The 18,884-nt window shown below is 38.1% G+C and overlaps 1 protein-coding gene across 4 annotated transcripts in view; it reads left to right on the top strand.

The window, feature by feature from the left end:
* Positions 1 to 18,884, top strand: part of Mp (collagen XV/XVIII-type protein multiplexin) — a 295,739-nt gene that overhangs the window by 229,253 nt on the left and 47,602 nt on the right. For all 4 annotated transcript variants that reach the window (XM_076435605.1, XM_076435604.1, XM_076435603.1 and 1 more), the window contains exon 5: positions 2,441 to 2,512. In XM_076435605.1, the coding sequence (XP_076291720.1) occupies positions 2,441 to 2,512 (72 nt within the window). The remainder of the gene's footprint in view (positions 1 to 2,440; positions 2,513 to 18,884) is intronic.

The following is an 18,884-nucleotide window of genomic DNA, read 5'->3' as shown; positions in this document are numbered from 1 at the left end:
CGCGTTACCGCGAGCCATTTAGAAAGATCGATCGATTCCGCAAACACTTTCCAAATGATCAATGTGCCGTTTGGTCGTGCTGCCCGCACGGCGTCTTTTTCCGAAATAGACCAGGACGATTCGTTTGTGCCGCGCGTATAAATCACCGATTTTCCTTTGCGGTTCTGTGCACACCGAGGGACGCGATCCCAGCGGGAACGATGTCAAGAGACTTTGCCCTCCCCGCGGAGTTTTAAAGAAACGGCAAGTCGAGTTCACTTCGGATAATTGATGGAGAAAAACAAATTTCCCGAAGTGATTTCGCCCCGGGGACAGTGATGAACAACTTCGTTCCTTAATGGTCGCACTGTGCGACGCGTCTGTTAGGTTTGCGCAGGAATAATTGCGGTTTTTCTTCTCGAATTTGAAAGCTACAGTGGGTATCTAAAGTATATATATATATATATATATTCCTACACCATTCAAAAACAAATAACTTTTTCAAAACAGGACCCAACAGCTTGAGTCTTTTTGAGGCGTTAGAAAGATCAATTTACTAGCTAATGTGTGTAAATAACTTTCTTTTTAATTTTTCATCTGTGCCTATAATAAAAATTTGAAACATGTACTGGGACAAGGTACATACTGCTCTTTTTCAAATGAAAATAGAGAAGAATGAGAGAGGGAAAAAATCATATGTCACAATACGTCCTAACTTGGCATGCAGCAATGCACCCGCTAGGTGCAATTGCACTTTATACTATTCTGAAAAAGTTATTCGTTTTTAAAAGGACAGTACGAATATTTTGTACACTCACGTTATACATATATTTTCCTTTATTTACCAACTCGAGCTAAACGTCGAACGACTGTTGATTGTGAGATTATTAGTCCAATCACCGGGCAGTTCGTTAATGAAAAATTCAGCACGATTTCCATAAAGCGTAGATGCGAAATCGTCCTGTAAACCGCGTTTACTCGGATTATGTGATACGTAAAAAAAAATTATTTTCCCCGTCGCTTGCGTCGCAGCCGTTGCGCATGTTACGCGGAGCAAATCGCCGAGATTGTTTCGCTGTTGGTGTAGGGGACGAGAAAAAAATAGAGATAGAGATAGAGAGAGAGAGAGAGGAAGGGTGAGAGAGTTTGCAGCTTGTTTTTTAACAACGTGCACGATCCTCGAGAGCGCATCAGAAAATCAGTGTTAATTTGCGCTTGTTCGAGATTTATTTTGTGTGCGAGAACGGTTTATCGGCGAAAAAAATATTTGCAGATACCTGCAGAGGAGCTTACATTCTGATGTAAACGTCAGCGCGTGCGCGCGCGCTCGCGTAACGCATAATCCAGATTTGTTGGGAAATAAATCGCGAGCACGCCGGGCAGGAATTTATTTCGCCGTGAACTCGAATCAGGCGACCGAATTCGTTATCGTCTAAATATTGTGTTTTCTGTCGATTAGTTTTTTGCAACAGAAAAAAAAACAAAACAGAATAATACCCCTTCGTTCGAGCTCTCAAAACTGGTGCATCTGTTAGCTTCGGAATGAATCGAAAGCTCCAGTTAGCCGACGCACAATTACTTCTTCATGGAAGGGTCGACAATATCCGAAAAATCTACAGCATATACCATTGTTGATGATTTTCCAGTTCTTCATAATTGGAACATTTATGACTTTTTTTAATATTGTTTATTTATAAAGGTCGCATTAACATCGAGGCCATTAGCGACCACTTTTGGTATACCATGATATTATAAATACAATGTTTTGTTAGCGCAATAATTCATGAGTGTGGATATAATTAAAAAGAGAGATTGTAGTACTTCAATACCGTTAAAATTAATGTAGATTTTTCTTCGTGTTTATAATTCCGAGCATACGTATCGTGCACCTCAAGGGGAAAGCATCACAATAAACATGTATGCGCAAGCTGATTGAATCTTTTCTTTTTTACGAAGCGAAAGCTCTATATTTCTTCACAATAGATGTTCGAAGCTTCCTCGTACACATCCTCGTGCGTCGATACGCTTTATTATTGATTGCCTCTCGCGTTCGAGTACTTCCGGCCGATTTTTGTTTATAGCGCCTGCGTTTCCTCTAGATTCGTGTAAGTTTCATAGAATTTACGATAAAGAATACACCATCGATTCGATTGGATACACAATCTGTCTGCGAAAAATTTCATGGCAATTATTACATTATGAGAATTAATTCGTATTACAGGAACATAGTAACTCGAACTATTTCGATCGGAGGAATTCGAAAGAATTCGCGTTCGATTTGAAGTGTTTTTAAGAATGATTTTAAGTGATGATTGTTCGACAAGTGATGTTGCGATATCTGTGACCATTGCGTTTCTACGTGAACCGCGGAAGAAGCGGAGGAAGAACGAGACTCGCAAAGGAAAATATGAGTCTTGTGTGCCGTGCATTCGTGTACTATTTTTTGATTGTTTATTTAAAGGGTCTACTGCAAACATTGAAGCTCCATTACGGACATCCAGCGGATTTGGTAAAGTGCTCGGCGGACTTTGACGTGAGTATATCTCCAATTTTTCAAATCATTACTAGTAAGATTTTTGTTAGACATAATTATCCGTTCGTTATCGTTTATGATGGTATTAAACGTTTCAAGCTAATATCTTTTTCAGCATTATTTGTTCCATTGTTAGAAAATTTGTAGACTTTTCTGGACATCAAGATGGGAAATATAAAACTATAGAAAAATGTACACTATTTACAATGGCTATTTACGAGAATGTTTCTCGTGAATAACAGAATCATTTTTAACAGTATATAATAACTTTTGATATCGGTATAATTGTGACTTATCGGACACAGCTGGCCGAAGACGTGAATGAGGAAAGGATTATAAGAGTACTACAGAAAGTTCGTGGTCAGCAAAAATAGTAATGGCTCAACCAGAGATATTGAAACCCCATCTGAATCGTTTTCGAAGTGCTATAAAAATACGTACAAATGAGAAAAATATTGAGGTTAGTGGGGTAAACTGTACAATGATTGGCACCGTAAGCCAAAATCGTAGTAAAAATCTTTTATCTTTTTTTTTTAATTTTTGAACGAGCTTAACTTGCTATTATTATAAGCTAATAGAGAAATTTCAACAAAATGAAACAGTTTTACGAGTCATAAATCTTTTAGTATACAATATATTCAGTGAATAACAATCGTAAGAGAAACAGTACAGTCATTGGCACAGTAAGAAGTAAACGTTAAACAGGCTATTTGTTTTATAATTAAACATATACACAGTTATTACATCTGTAGTACAGTCCGAAATTAAGTTACAAAGCGATAAATTATATTTATTCGTAACGAAAATTTAATAAAATACTATTTACACTGCACTGTGGTCATCGTGCGATATACGAGCGTTGCTATCAGTCATATGTGGAACTCTGTTATTAAAACTTACAATGTTGCTTTGAAAGTATAAATAAGAAGCAATATAAAATGATTTTCTATACCAGGAATTCTTAATATTTGTCGTTTAAATCAAAAGTTCCAATAACTACTGCAGTGTCAGCAATAGTACAGTTTACCCTAGATACTTCTTTCTCACCGGATGTGTGTATGTGCGATGCACTATTTAAAGTAATTTGGGATCGTTAAGTAAATCGACCGCGCACGTATTTCCTTTTCCGTAATTTGCATACATTACCCGGTGGAAAGATGTAGTGAAATAATTATTGGCCGAAAAAGAGGGGGAAAAAGGATACCAAAAATTGCAGAAAATTGTCGGGGCTTCCCAATAGGTCACCGAAACCCAATGGGATAGCCTCGAGGGGCCAGCGTTGCACCGCGAATGGATCCCGGCGAGTCAGCAACGATAAATCGAGCGATTTATGAAGCGGCACGAGCACCGGACCATTCTCGAGGAATAATGTCGCTATCGACGTGCGTATGCACAGGTGAAACAGGGACGAAGCAAGACCCGCTTGTCTTGACCGCGACGACCGATCCCTGATGAACGACTGATGGAAATCGATCGGTATTAATATTCAATCGATAGCCCCCAATTGATATTGAATCGATGTCTCGAGCCACAAGCCACGATAAAGATGCAATTTCTGCCCGTAATTATGAAAGTGGTCTACGTCAAAATGAAAAAGAAAATCAGCTTATCAGTTATATGTCACATCACATTATTTTAAACTAAGTTAATTCAATGTAATTTTTACGATATTGTGAAAAATGAACCGTTAGATAGTGCTTGTTATTTCAACATTATATGGAATTCATTTAGTGTTAATATCCTTTTCCTTTAAATACCTCGACACAAGAAATATGTATATTACTTGGACCACTTTCATAATTATGGGCACATATTTAAATCTAAATTCAAATTCAACTTTCAATAATTATATTTAAAAGAATCAAGTTTAAATTAAATTAAATTAAGTGTTATATGAGGTGTTATATCAATTTGTTTAATTACTCCCGAAACCAGGCATCGACATCAACAATTACCTTCTGTTTCTCGAAATAATTCCGGTATCGTCCACAATATTCAGATACGATTATCTCGATCCCAACCTGAGACAATAAAATCCTAATAAGACGATCTGTTACCGCGAATCACTGGTCCATTGTGCATCAATAGGAAACGGATTACTGCTAACTAATACATGTTCTCATTCACAACGATCCTCGATCGAACTATGTACCGCGTTGTTCTCAGTTCGATTATCAAACCAGAACCGGATTTTCGACGGTAATCCTATTTCGTTTACGATTATCTTCTCATCCGGACCTGGTTCTGTTCGCGAGATCATCGACAGAAAAAAAGAGCGAATGAAATTAAAAAGCGAACGAAACAGAACGACAGAAGTTATCCGCGAAAAACGCGTACGGTGAATGGGGGAAAAAACGAACGAGGGAAATGAGACGAGCATGGGAGAACGCAGGTGGAACAAAGACGTGCGATTGACACTTTCGAGACTCGTCGATTTATTTAATTTGTCAACGTCAGTTAAGCGGAGCTTGAAGTGTCGGCGGGGCTCGATCGGGCTTCAATCAAAATATGACGAAAGTGAAGCGCGACACGGCCCCGTTTTAACCGTAATTAATTTCGTCATAGGTTCGTATCACGCCGATAATTCCGATCCGATTACGGACCGTGATCTCATAGGAACGCGTTTCACGTACGCGAAATCATTACCAGTAAAATACCGAACAGTTTTCGCGAAAGTGAGAATACAAACGATAAGTATGCCACTGTACATATTTGATTGCCGAATACTTTGCCGGCAAATTGAAATGAATCATTCAATCCTGCGGAATCAACGTTGTCCGAACTTACTTCTGTAAAATATTCGCTTGCCTTTCTACCAAAATGATTACCAATTATGTATTTACTGTATAGTGCTCGCGTTCGCAGTCTTGGCCTAAGAAAAATTATTTTTTTTTAAGTCTTTGCACTCGGAGCTATTGTAACTTGGAAATTAAACATTTCTTCCGACCAAAAAATAATTCCATAATATATGACTTTTTTCATTTTATGGATATAAAATTGATATAATACCTCGTACAATACTTAAATATTTAGTAATTGATTAGATGCCAACATGTTTAATGTAAACAATACTTTGAATAATGGTACAGCAATTTTTAGACCAATTGGTGAAAGTCCCATAAAAAAGTCAGCATTTTTATTATAAATGCATAATGAAAAATGCATTATGAGTGAAACTGCTCTGGAACAATTAGAAAAAGACTATCAGAAAATTGTTAATCTACCAGAATCGTCGTGCATGTTATAAAATGTGCTGTTACGAGAAATATTTTTGAAAGTCAAGTCTGCAGATTGTTACGTCGTTGAATATTGTAACATGTAAATAAGTGAAAAGCAATCTGTCATCTTCGGAGCAGATTTCCAAAGGAATTAAAAACCGTCAATAAATAATTTTGATCAAACGATGTGTACGCGAGTCATGTTCGTCACGTAGGTACAGAAACGCGGACGCGAGGAAAATATGGCATGCACAAATTCCACATCGAAGATCGATTAAAAGTCACTTTAAAATACGTCATCCGTTACTTACGAGCTACGAATAAAAAATATGACGAGATTTGACGTTGCGTACCGGGCTTATGCAAACCGTAATTGATCCACGTTATCGGAAACGAAATTATATAATATTACAATATCTCCTTCACCGTAGAACCCGGGAGTTCGTGTTGTTATGATTATTTTCTGCAACCTCAATAATTCTGCAAATCGATATCATTGTTTATGTTACTACGGTGGTTTGTGAAAAAATTATCCCCGCTTTCTCTTAAAAAAGTTTACACATCAGCATCTTTCTTGTTTAACGTTCTACTAAAATAATTTTCTTCTCGTAACGCGCACATTTTTATGCGAATTGCTGAAGACAGAATAAGTTTACTACGTTGGACAAAAAGTTCTACATATGTATATGCAACTGTATGTCCTCGGGTCCTCCATGCCCTCGACATGTCTCATTCGCAAAGGGTTAAACAGTGCGCCGCCTGTTACGTTGAAATGAAAAAAGAACAAGTGGACGTTTTTTTACCTGTGTAAATAAGACAAGCGGATATGTTGGAGAAGGAAACAGGGACAGGAAAAAGTAATTTCGAAGCGAGTTATTATATAACTAAGTAATTTGTGGAATGGACGTTCAGAGAGCTTACAAATTGTTAACACATTATTTAATTACCATTCGAATGGAGACACTGAAGCGTCATTGAAAACTGCTGTACCATTATTCAAAATATTTTTTACATTATTAAATATTTCACATTCAATTTCACATCCATAAAATTTAAAAAATCATGGGGAATGAAAATAGGTCGAACAAAATGTTTAATTTTCAAGTTAACATATTTCCGCGTGCAGAGGGTTAAATGACTTTTTCATTGTGGTTGAATTCGCCATGAATTGGTGCTATTAAAAACCTCATTACGAAATCCGTAGCGACGAGTCGATTTCTTAAATATTGTGAAATAATCGCCGGCAAGTAATGCATTAATAATTCTGTGTTCAGTGAGCATTTATCGTGCTCATTAAATAGCGTAATGAAATCTTGAAGCAACTTGAAGTCAGCGGTATCGGGATTGCTTTATTAGCTCGGGGTCGACAACACGGATATTGTCAAAGGTTGGAAACCAAACAGGAGGAACAGCCCGAAAAATGACGTAACGTGAAACCACAAAGGAAGCTGGGTACAAAGAAGCAAGATTAAAACCGTTCACTCGGTTGTTCCGAAACGCGATAGAAACGGGTCGAGGGGTTTTACTTGATCGGCACTCTTCTGGCGCAGGAACCTGAGGAAATACATATCATTGTTCGCGAAATGCTCCCCGAAGGGAGTGCAAAGAGCTGTTTCTAGTTTCATTCCAGTAATTCGATTTCCATGAAACGATTTCACTAAACTGTGTTCCCCATGGATCGCATTCGGCGTCGGACTGCAGACAAAAAAGGATCACCGGGATCAAGAGAAGGAGCGACAACTCGAAAGTAGTATCGAAGAGCCTAAAACAGGCATGGCCAGAAGTAGCACGCGTGCTAGGGATTCTCAAGGAATAGCCGTGGAATACCCCCACTTCTTGCGGCCTCGCGTCTTAATCCCCTTGGCGGCCGTAGTTGCTCGAGCACTATGGCCGCCACGGGCAGCGAGCCGGGAAAAGTGGGGGTATTCCTTGAGAATCCCTAGCACGCGTGCTATTTCTGGCTATGCCTGGCCTAAAATCACATTTCTAATACTCTTTCGAAAGGTAGTCGCGATCGTACTAATTAATAGGGGTGGGCGGGTACCCCAAATTTTCGGTAATTAAGCTCATGTTAATATGTCAGCTTTAATTCCGTTCATAAAACGTAACGTACAGTTCTCCACCTATGCCTAAGCTTACCGACTCCAGCGTTTCATAATCGGGATTCTCACGTTAAATACTAAAATGTTACATTCTATGGCAAGGTAGACCGAAAAACGGAGTTTTTAATAATGTTCAATTCATTACTGTTCCCCGTGCTGGCTCCCGCGTCGGCTCTCCTTTTCTAGAACTACGCTTAAATATAATATCATGCGTTCTTCCAACAAAATTTCGCAGCGGGCTCCATTGTTTGTTGCTTTCGTATAAAATTTTCCATTTTAGAGATAACCAGCCTCATTTCTACGCGCCGCGAACAACAGTTCCCAGCGTTTGCGTTATCTGCGGCTGCAGTTTCCAGGCTCAAATAGCAAAATGGTTATTCACCGCAGATGCGAACAGGCTAAATAATTGCAACGATTGCGACAGCAAATGCAAATGGACGAACCAGTCACCAATTTATTTGTGGCGTTTTTCTTGTTAAAATGACACTAAACACGATGTAATTTGAACTGTATTTAATGGTTTGATTCGGGCCTGGGGAACCGGTGCGGTGTGGCGAGAGTCGATCCAGTCGGCGAATCAGCGCGATAGTGGGGGTAGTAGATTCTACGTCATCCACTCCCGAAGCCTTAAAAAAATAGTAGAAACACAGGAATAAAGACACAGCAGCTGATACATATTTATGAAATTCTACGAACCGAAGTCTTTTGTTCAATTTCGTCCACGTTCTTGTCCAAATTGAGCACCGTGCCACGTTTAGGAAATCAATGATCGATCGCGAAGTCCTGCCGAACAAACTCTCAGTTAATTACAGGTCCCGATGCGGCTGAAATTATGACTTATGATTCGATGTCTAAGCTCTGAGTAGCAGAGCCTTTGGAACGGCCCGTTAATCATACGATCCGCCTAAAGTTTACTCAACCTGCCCCTCCCAATTTCGTAAAGTCCTCCAGTGAATATATAGGCTCCATGATACGTGATCATTAAGATAGACCGTCGAACTCAAACGAACATTATCCTATTAGCAGTTATATATATATCGCGTGTTACAACTGTATTAGTGCGGTAAAAACAGACCATCCGCTAATCGCATTGCTTCTCATACATCGATTAGTTTCGCGAAGATTATTACTTTCAAATTACAGATCTCTCGATGCATGCGAGATATAATAACAATATAAATTTCTGTTGAGAATATCGAATATTTTTCATACAAAAACCAGACCGAACGGGCTGCAGTGACCCATTTCACATCTTTTATTTTACAATTATCGAAATCCTGGAAATGCTTTTACAGAAAATTATTAAATAAATTCATTCATTCGCGTGTTCGAAAAACAGATCGAGCCAAATCCCAGCGGACACGACTTTGCAATTTTTAGAAAACTCTAGCTCGTAATGAAAATGAAAAGGCTTTAAAGTTTCATCGAAAACCCGATTGGAAAACCCGAAAATTTCTGTCTGCGAGGAGACGGAATTACTCGCGATTGCGAAAGCGGTTTCTCGAACCAGTTGAGCAATAGCAGAATCTATGATGTTTACACCTTAAATTGCACGTTTGTTGGTAGTAACTTCGTCGGCTTGGAAACGATGTTTAAGGACTTTCCCCGGTGTAATTCGTGAACGCCGGAATAGCGATGATGCTCTTCCAGGAACACGATCAAATCAGTGCGAAAATTCGATATGACTGAAGTTCTAGTTAAATGGAATTTGAAGTCCAGGAAACTGGAAATACTAGTAGGACTTCGATGCATCGCAATTCAATAGAGGGAAGGATACACGCGTTGCTCAATAATTGCGCAACCTGCGCCGATTTAACTACAGTGTCTGCAAAGCACTCGGATCTATCACCTTGTTTTTCCGGCGACGATCTAATGACCAGAAAAACAGATCCAGCGAAAGATTCACTTATTTATCTTTCTTTCACTCGTTTGTCCATTTATTTCTTCTCATCATTTATTTCTATCATTCCTTCTGCTTGATTGTTACATTTAACAAACTTCTTTTCCATTGGCATTCAAAATCACTATAATTCTGATACCTACTTCGATCTCCTATCATTTTTACATTAAAAGGCTCAAATATTTCTGTATGCCTGCCGCAAGAACCTCTTTTCCATTGACATCGAAATTCACTACAATTCTGATACTTACTCCGATCTTATAGCATTCCTTTTGCTCGATTTTTACGTTAAAGGCTCAAATATGTCGTCTACAAAGACTTCTTTTCCATTGGCATTCAAAATCACTATAATTCTGATACCTACTTCGATCTCCTATCATTTTTACATTGAAAGGCTCAAATATTTCTGTATGTCGTCCACAAGAAGTTCTTTTCCATTGGCATTGAAATGCACTATAATTCTGATATCTACTCCGATTTCCTATCATTCCTTTTGCTTGATTTTTACATTGAAAGGCTCAAATATTTCTGTATGCCGGCCGCAAAAACTTCTTTTCCATTGGCATTGAAATTCAGTATAATCCTGATACCTACTTCGATTTTCAGCGTTCGCAAAAGAATACGATTATCGCCGGTTGAAACGATTTCGTTGTAGGTACTCTAAAAACGTTCATCGGAGCGTCACGATTACGCGATGAAATGAATATTGAAGGCGACGCACGACATTTTCGGCAACGAATTGCAGAGGAATGAAATCGCACTTCCTCGCGGAAATTTTATTGGAAATGCCTTTACGATTCTTTTCCGGAGCTCTGCGTTTTATCGCTGTACGTGCTCGCAGCTCTTATTCTTCGTGTATCGCAATTTTTGTATTCGCCACGCTATATTGCTCTCGTCTAACATACTGCTATTCTCGACAGACACTATCTCCTACAAGAAAAAAAAACAACATACACACGTGAACACACAATGTATATACACGTGAACAGAGAAATACATACACACGAGTATACAGGGCCGATGAAGTTATGGGAATTGCCCTCGAACAGCTTACAACAGCCAGAGGAACGTGGAAACGAATGAGTTGTAAAATGAAAAACGCGGTGACGAGGTGAACTGAATAATGTGCTTGATCGCGTTCGACAAACATTCAATGGGACAGAAGAAAAGCGCGAGTTTCATTGAACTGGAGCGAGGTGAATGCCAGCCAACTTTTCAAAAATAATAGCGCCCCTTGTGATTCAGGCTAAGAGTCCCACTTTACGATAACGCCGCTCCTTTTTGCTTTCTCGAGCATTAACGCGTTAAATGTCGGATATCAGTCCTGTTTCCACGAAATTAAAGTGATTTCATTGAACAATACCAAAGCTAGATAGATGTCCATTTTGATTCATTAATAAAATAAATTATATTTGACCACTCGTACAATTCCTGACTGTGAATGTAAATTATTTACAAACAGTCTCCAAATAATTCTGTGTATTTAATCTTCAATTTACTGGATATAATCATCCTCGTTATTTTTAGCAAAATAATCTATGCTGTGATTCGTTCGAAGCTATTTTGTGTGCTTCAGTGTAACTTATAGTTCGAACACGAATTCCGTATAATAAATCAATCTGGCGAGAGGCTACCAGCAAGTTAAATAAGTATGAAACATTGATCTAGCTCGTGAGTGGAAAGTCGGGTGCAAATGGTCTGGCAGGGAACCTGTTAAACTTCGTTCGAGGCTGTTGTTTTAAAAAATTTCAATTGCCCGCGTTCGAGGAATTTCTGAAAGTTTTGCGCTCATCGACATTGTTACACGGTGAAATAAAACAGCCGCGTTCCACCGGATAACGAACTCCACGGAATATAGAATAGACTGATAATCACAGCTAGATCGAATCTGTATCTCGTCAACCAAACGAAAATATAGATTTTTGTATTACTAGAAAAATATATAACACAAAATATATACAAAGTATATAAAAAAACGTTTTAAAAACCACGCTTATATTAAAATGCACTAAAAAGGAGAAAATACATTTTTTCCTGGTTCTCCATAAAATACCGAATCCAGTTAAATGATTAATAATATTTTTCCGCAAAATTTTAAGCAATTAATTCAAAATTTCTTCTGTTATAAAGTTAGTGTCGGAATAGATAGAAAAATTTAATATAAATTTAAATAAAATCATGACATTAGTGACTATAAAAATAAAAGCGTGGAGCGCTAAACTATATTGACGTAATCTTCGTGGGCGCTCCTTGCTTGTATTTTTATAGTCACCAATGTCATGATTTTATTTAAATTTGTATGCAATTTTTATATCTATTACGACACTAATTTTATAGCAGAAGAAATTTTGAACTAATTGCTTAAAATTTTGCGGAAAAATTTTAACTGGATTCGGTATTTTATGGAGAACCAGGAAAAAAATTATTTTCTCCTTTTTAGTGCATTTTAATATATGCGTGGTTCTTAAAAAGTTTTTTTTATTATTGTACTTTCTACTTTTATTGTCATCGGAAGCAAGTGCGCATACAAAATTTCAGCAAGATTGGACTATCAGAAGAGGTTTAAAATTAGATTATAAGATTTGACGCATACAACAACACACGGCAAGTTGATATAAGCGTGGTAATAATAACTGTGCAAGGGGGTTGGAGACCGATTTGTTACTATCGGCCGCAAAAAGGTTATTGGTCGTTTCAGCAAACGTTTAGAAAACCTATCCTGCTGGGCATTTCCGAAATATAAAACACTCGGTGTGGACGAAACTGATATGTCTGTGTCAGTCAATATTGAGTTTCGAGTGTTCAGTTCTCCAGAAGTGACAAGCTAAAAAACGGAATGAAAAAGCTGCATGCATAGAATGTCGTCTGTATGTAAATCGAAAGAAGATTGATGTAAAGAACTTTCGTGTATTAATAAATGCAAGACAGACGTGTAGAATCGAATGGAGCTTTGTGTACAATCAATTTTCTGATTCCGCAAACAACGATACATCCCCGTACACCCGCGTAAAACACGAGTTAACTCGTGACCGGTCAACAATGTGTTAAAATCCTGATTCGTTCCGATCATAGTGGCTGTAAAAACGTAGATTTCGCGGAAAAATCTGGTGATTACGCTTGGAGCGGATCTGCGACACGATAACAAGCCGACGGACAACACTCAGTCGTCGAAAATTATTCAAGTGAAAACGAGCTTCTTACCGCGCGCACATTTTCACCTTCATTTCTTTCCGTCCTTAAGATCATTTCCCGTCGACTTCCGCGGCTTACGAGTTTCCCTTGGTTCTCTTCGCGGCGCGTCGCGCCTCTGCTCGAAGTAAGTAAAAGAAAAAATAAGTCTACGACGAGGAAAAGAGCAAGGAGAACCCGGTGCATATAGATGGAAGTAGTGGGAGAAAGTGACGGAGAGATCGCGCGGGGTTAAAGAGCGAAGCTGAGGCGAGAGATAAGAAGGGAGAGAGAGATGAGACAAAAGGAACGGATAGAGACGGGAACGAAACCGGAGTGAATAAAAAAGGAAGGGAGAAAGACTGGAAAAGAGAAGGAAGGGGGAAGAGTTATGAATGTGGCCGAGTTCTCATACTCGAGAAGCCTCGGAAGACTTTTGATGACACCAGACATGAGAGTATAAATGCACTTTCAGGTCGGGCTCGCCGGAAACTGGTCCGAGGGAAACGGAAAACTGCAGTATAAATCACAATTTTTTGTCAGACACGCTGTCACTTATGCATTAGCCCCGCGTTATCGTTAATATATCGCGTGTAATCCTGGTTAACAGTTGCGACTTAAACCAACAAATTATACCAGTTCTCATTCGGGGTTACACCGTTTCGACAATTTTCTATTCTCATAGAATCCGCGGTCTGAGATCCCATCGATTTTGTACACAGACTTAGCAACATTATCAAAATACTCACATATTTCCAGATTTATTTAGGATCCTGACTGTGATCCATACGCAGTCGTTCACTCTGGAATTTACTCCAACATAATCTAATTGACCTACGTTTTAGTAGGTCACTTTACTAATTTATTTATGGCTCTGGGTAGTACTGAAATTGTACTTACATGCAATCTAATTGCGGCTTTCAGTGAATATAACTTAAATCCGCGAAATGCATGGTAACTGCCGGATAGAACTGTAATTTTATTATGTCAGAATGAAATGCAACTTTATAAGCAGGCTTTGCGCATTTGTGATATGCACGAAAATAAAACGTTAAAGTGTAAAGAGCTGCCGTAAAATATTAGTCTTAATTTCATGGTATTTGTTCAACTTTTTACGTATCCATTATTTTTGAATTTCTGATTAGAGCCAATACAAATAGCCGATGATTTAAACTGGCTAGTAGAAAATTAGAATTTAGATGGAACATTTATAACTAGTGGATCAAAATGAACCCGAGTCACGCTATCTGAGGTTTAACTGTTCTTCATCGTGGTTCTTCATTTGCTGGTGTTACTGTGTACTTTTACATAATTATTTAACCAATACATAATTTCAGAATTTCACAAACGCACAAGTTAAATATTCGCCCCGAGTTTACGCTTTTTGAAACACACTCGAACGAAGTAGACATTTGTAAATTTCTGCAAAATATACATTTGTACACCACTCTTGGCTTTGCTGTTGGTTTTAGCAAGTCGCGGACAACTTGTACATACTTTCCAGCATGCTCTCAAAAAATTAGTGATACAGGTGCGAAGTAATTATGTGTCGCACAACCTCTCGGTGATCTTAAATTATGAGTCGCCAGATATTACAACAAATATTAGCGTGAATCAAATACAAACAAAAACTCTTCGTTTAACGCTGGTAAATATTGAACCGTGTTGCTGCGGGGACACCGAATATTTATTTAGCGTTTCGAATATTGTATTCGTACACGTGCTTATAAATATTTAGCAGAAATGTTGTTTATTTGATATACACACGTGGAACGGTGTCTTTCCGCAAGTTTACATATCGCAGGATCATTATAAAATTCCCGTATTATTTCATATTCCGTATCGTGATGCAAAATGAAAAATTGAAATTAATACATGAGAACGTTTTGCATTCGAAACGTAAAAACCAATTTTATTGTACCACAGCGCGGACGCCCACACGTCAAGAATAACAAATGCGGACTCGAGACTGAACGTTCTCCTAATGTCTTTCGGGTACATAAATCTGAACATGAGTTGTCCTGAAGCAAGAATGATGTTTCAAAAACATTTTTATTTTTCCTCAGGAACATATTGGAAATATTTTGCGAAGTCCTCATCCTCAAAGAGGTAAACTCTTTACGGAATAAAGATAAGAATTGAGAAAGTATTTCGTAGGACCATTTCGCGAACCGGAAAATATTGGAAATATGTTGCGTCCCCAAAATAAAAATAAATAAGAATTGAAATTAGTTTCCCTCAAGAAAATATTGGAAATATCTTGTCAAGTTCTCAAAAAAGGGTTCAACTCTTTATGAAGTAAAAATAAGTAAGAATTGAAATTATTTCGTAGGGCCATTTCGGAAACTGGAAAATATTGGAAGCATCTTGAGTCCCCAAAATAAAAATGATTAAGAATTGAAATCAGTTTTCCCCAGTAAAATATTGGAAATATTTTTCGAAGCCCTCGATAGGTTAAACTATTTATGAAGTAAAAATAAGTAAGAATTGAAATTAATTCGTAAGACCATTTCGCAAACCGGAAAATTGGAAGTATTTGGCGTCCCCAAAATAAAAATGAATAAGAATTGAAATCAGTTTTCCCCAGTAAAATCTTGGAAATACTTTTCGAAGCCCTCAATAGGTTAAACTATTTATGAAGTAAAAATCGGTAAGGATTGAAATTAATTCGTAAGACCATTTCGCAAACCGGAAAATTGGAAGTATTTGGCGTCCCCAAAATAAAAATGAATAAGAATTGAAATCAGTTTTCCCCAGTAAAATATTGGAAATATTTTTTGAAGCCCCCAATAGGTTAAACTATTTATGAAATCGAAATAAGTAAGAATTGAAATTATTTCGGAGGACCATTTAGCGAACCGGATAATATTGGAAGCATCTTGCATCCCCAAAATAAAAATGAATAAGAATTGAAATTATTTCGGAGGACCATTTGGCGCGAAGCTGGCAACCGGATGACTGAAATCGTTCGGCAAATTGTGAAATTATTACGCGAGCGAGAAACGCAGGTGAGAGGTTTTGATGTGCGGAATCTTCGTATACTTTTCGTACATGGCCAGGTGCAAGGTACACGAATATAAATAGCGACGGGGCCGGGAATCCAGGAAATTTTATTCCGCCGCGATGCTATTAAGAAATTTGCTGAAAAAGGTCCGGGCGAGGTTCGTTCGTCTCGAGAGCACAGAGATAGACGGTCTCTCGGCGTGTTCACGAAAATTCATGCTAATAACGATAATTCAAATGTGAACTTGAACCCGGCAATTCGGCAGAAGGCTCTAACCCTTGTTCCGACGAAAGAAACAGGCGGTGAGTAGATATTAGTGGATCGTTAGGTGAGGATCGATCGATATCTCGCGGCCGAGGCGTGAAAATTGAGTGGTTCGGAGTGGCGAAACAGACAGGAAACAAAAGCAAATTGACGAGATCCGACGAGATTGCGGTATTGTTTGTGAGCCTTGTGAAACCTAGAATTCGGGGAATCTTTTATGATCTCATTATCTCCCCTTGGACGATGCAGAATTAAATGGTCAAATTTTAATAACCTGCTCTAAAACTAAGAGGTGTATGGGTTAATATTTTATCCGTCAGTAAGTCATGTATAGACTGCGGATTTTTATGCATTTATGGCTTATGAGAAAATGTTCAAAAAAGACTAGAATACAAAGTACGATATAATTGTGTACAATTTTCATTTGTTTCGGATCTACAAAGGCTGTTCTCATTGAAAATAGAATTTTATTCCATTCCACTTTCTTAAAATTGGTCGACAACAATTGGAAATTACATAAACAGCAGTCTAGTCATGTATTTCTCGTTTAATTATCGATATCTATAAAGTAAAATAAAATGTTTTCAAATTAAAAAAATGATCTTGTTCTTCCGAAAATAAAGCATTTCAAGTGTCGACACAGTTTCTCGAACAGTCTTATAATTTTTCAGGGAAAAATACCAAAAATCCTTTTCGGCCCCACTTTTAAGTAATTTGAAAACAAACCAAAAACATTGCATTCAAAATATCTATCTCGAGCATAGAGAGGATCCGACTTATTTATCGTGTATGTACTAGGTTGAGTCTTATTTATCCTCATCGTGCAGCAATTTATGGATCCTTGAATAGAAACTTCTTTTCAAGACGAGCCTGAAGGAGACCTAGTTCGGCAGAGGATTCGGGGAACTGATAACAATTTGAAGACGATCCGCTAATTATGCAGAGCCTACCAGTTTGAATCTTCAAGAGCAGGCGCAATAAGTAATGATAGGTTCAAGCGACGTTCAAAACGCGAACAAACTCGCGAGTGTGTAGGAAAGTTAACGCCCGGAGACCTTCAAACTTTTCCTGCCTCCGAGGCTTGAAAACTAGCTATTGACGTCTTTCGCAGACCTAAAGACCTCGGGCGAACGGAGGTCGGGCAATAAAGCAAGCACAGAATGGATCACGCATGAGTGAAACATTAAACTTTTGCTCCCTTCGCTGAAGTTACGGGAAACTGTCATGGCCACGCCACCGAGATTTTCCAATGAAAACAAACCTGCCAGCTTTTTCGTGCATCTTTTGAATTTTTGATTAATCCTTTTCAGTGTGCTAGTCCAATATCTACTGTGAATTTTCCATGAGGTTACATTTAGGTGGATTGTTCAAAAAGTTTCGATTTTTAAAAATCTTTCTGGTAGTCTTCGAAGCATTTGTATTATTATTTTACTTAACCTTAATTACGATTTTCGTACTTTCTCTATGAAGAAATTAAACATTTTTGTTGGCCGGCGCCATATAAATTCATAAACTGCAAAAAATGGGGCAGATTTAAAATTAAGATAAATGAGTTGCCATTAAAATGCAGTCGGTACCCAGCTTAGACTCTGTTCTCCTCTGTAAAATGAAAATTACGTCCTACATGTACGTTTCGTAGGTAGTGTCGCATTAATATCAAGGAAGAAATTATTTCGTTTCAACCGAGAGTGTTTTCATGCCAATTATAATTTTCTTTGGTAGGTAAGTCTTCCCTTTGATGAGATCGAGGGAACTCGCACTCCCGGAAGCATTAAGTTCGTGGTGGGAATATAATCAAGTAGTTAAGTGAATTAAAAATGACAATTTAAAAGATTACTATGTTCAGACAGTAATTAAACGAAGAGAAAACGTAAAATATTATTACACGACTAGCATCAATGTGACAATATAACAAACTTTCATTTGGTTGCATGTGAAAGTACAAAAGTTACAATAACGGGTGAAAAGCTGGACAAAAATGTTATGCAACAGAGTTGTTATAAACTGCGTTAGAATACACGTACGGAAATTTAAATTGGTCAGGGGGCGCAGAGATTATTAACTCCATTCGACCTGCATGACACCAAGTACCAGCACGAAATTCATATGTATCTTTCTCGCACGTGATTTTTGCTCCTCGAGGCGGCAGCACGCCGTACACAATTTTCTTTTGTATTCCTTACACGTTCTGTGGAATTAGCAACACGTCTGAAACGCAATCTGAACCACAAACAATAATAATATCTGCCAAGATAAATCCTTTCAATGAAAGTGAAAAATTCAATGAAAATCTTTCATTGAAGCTTGTCTTTGTATTTACATTGTAATTATTGTTGTTTAACACACATTCTAATTATTCTTGTAAAGCGAAATACACCCAGAAGTGTTTACAGTGCTTAGATAAAAAGAAAATCCTCTGCATAATTTCCAAAATAATAATTGATCACAAGGAGCGATCTGACTTTCGCAGCACCGTATAGCGCTCGATAAATTAGTCGAATTTATTCCGGATTCCATTGAAACTGTCCCTGCCTGGAGATACGCCCCGAGGATCATCTTCTTTTTCTGTTTCCGCCGGAGAAATAGTGGGAAAAGTCCTTTTTGGTCCTCTAAGCGGTTCTATGCGGGACATGGCGACGCTTTCCACGATAATTTGCTGCGGTCCACGGAGCTGCTTTCCCTGATACGAATTCCCGATAACAATACTTATCTCGGG

This window comes from Lasioglossum baleicum, chromosome 12, assembly GCF_051020765.1.
Source record: "Lasioglossum baleicum chromosome 12, iyLasBale1, whole genome shotgun sequence".
NCBI lineage: Eukaryota > Metazoa > Arthropoda > Insecta > Hymenoptera > Halictidae > Lasioglossum > Lasioglossum baleicum.
The sequence above is the reverse complement of the archived record's forward strand: the minus strand, read 5'-3'. Positions and strand labels throughout refer to the sequence as shown.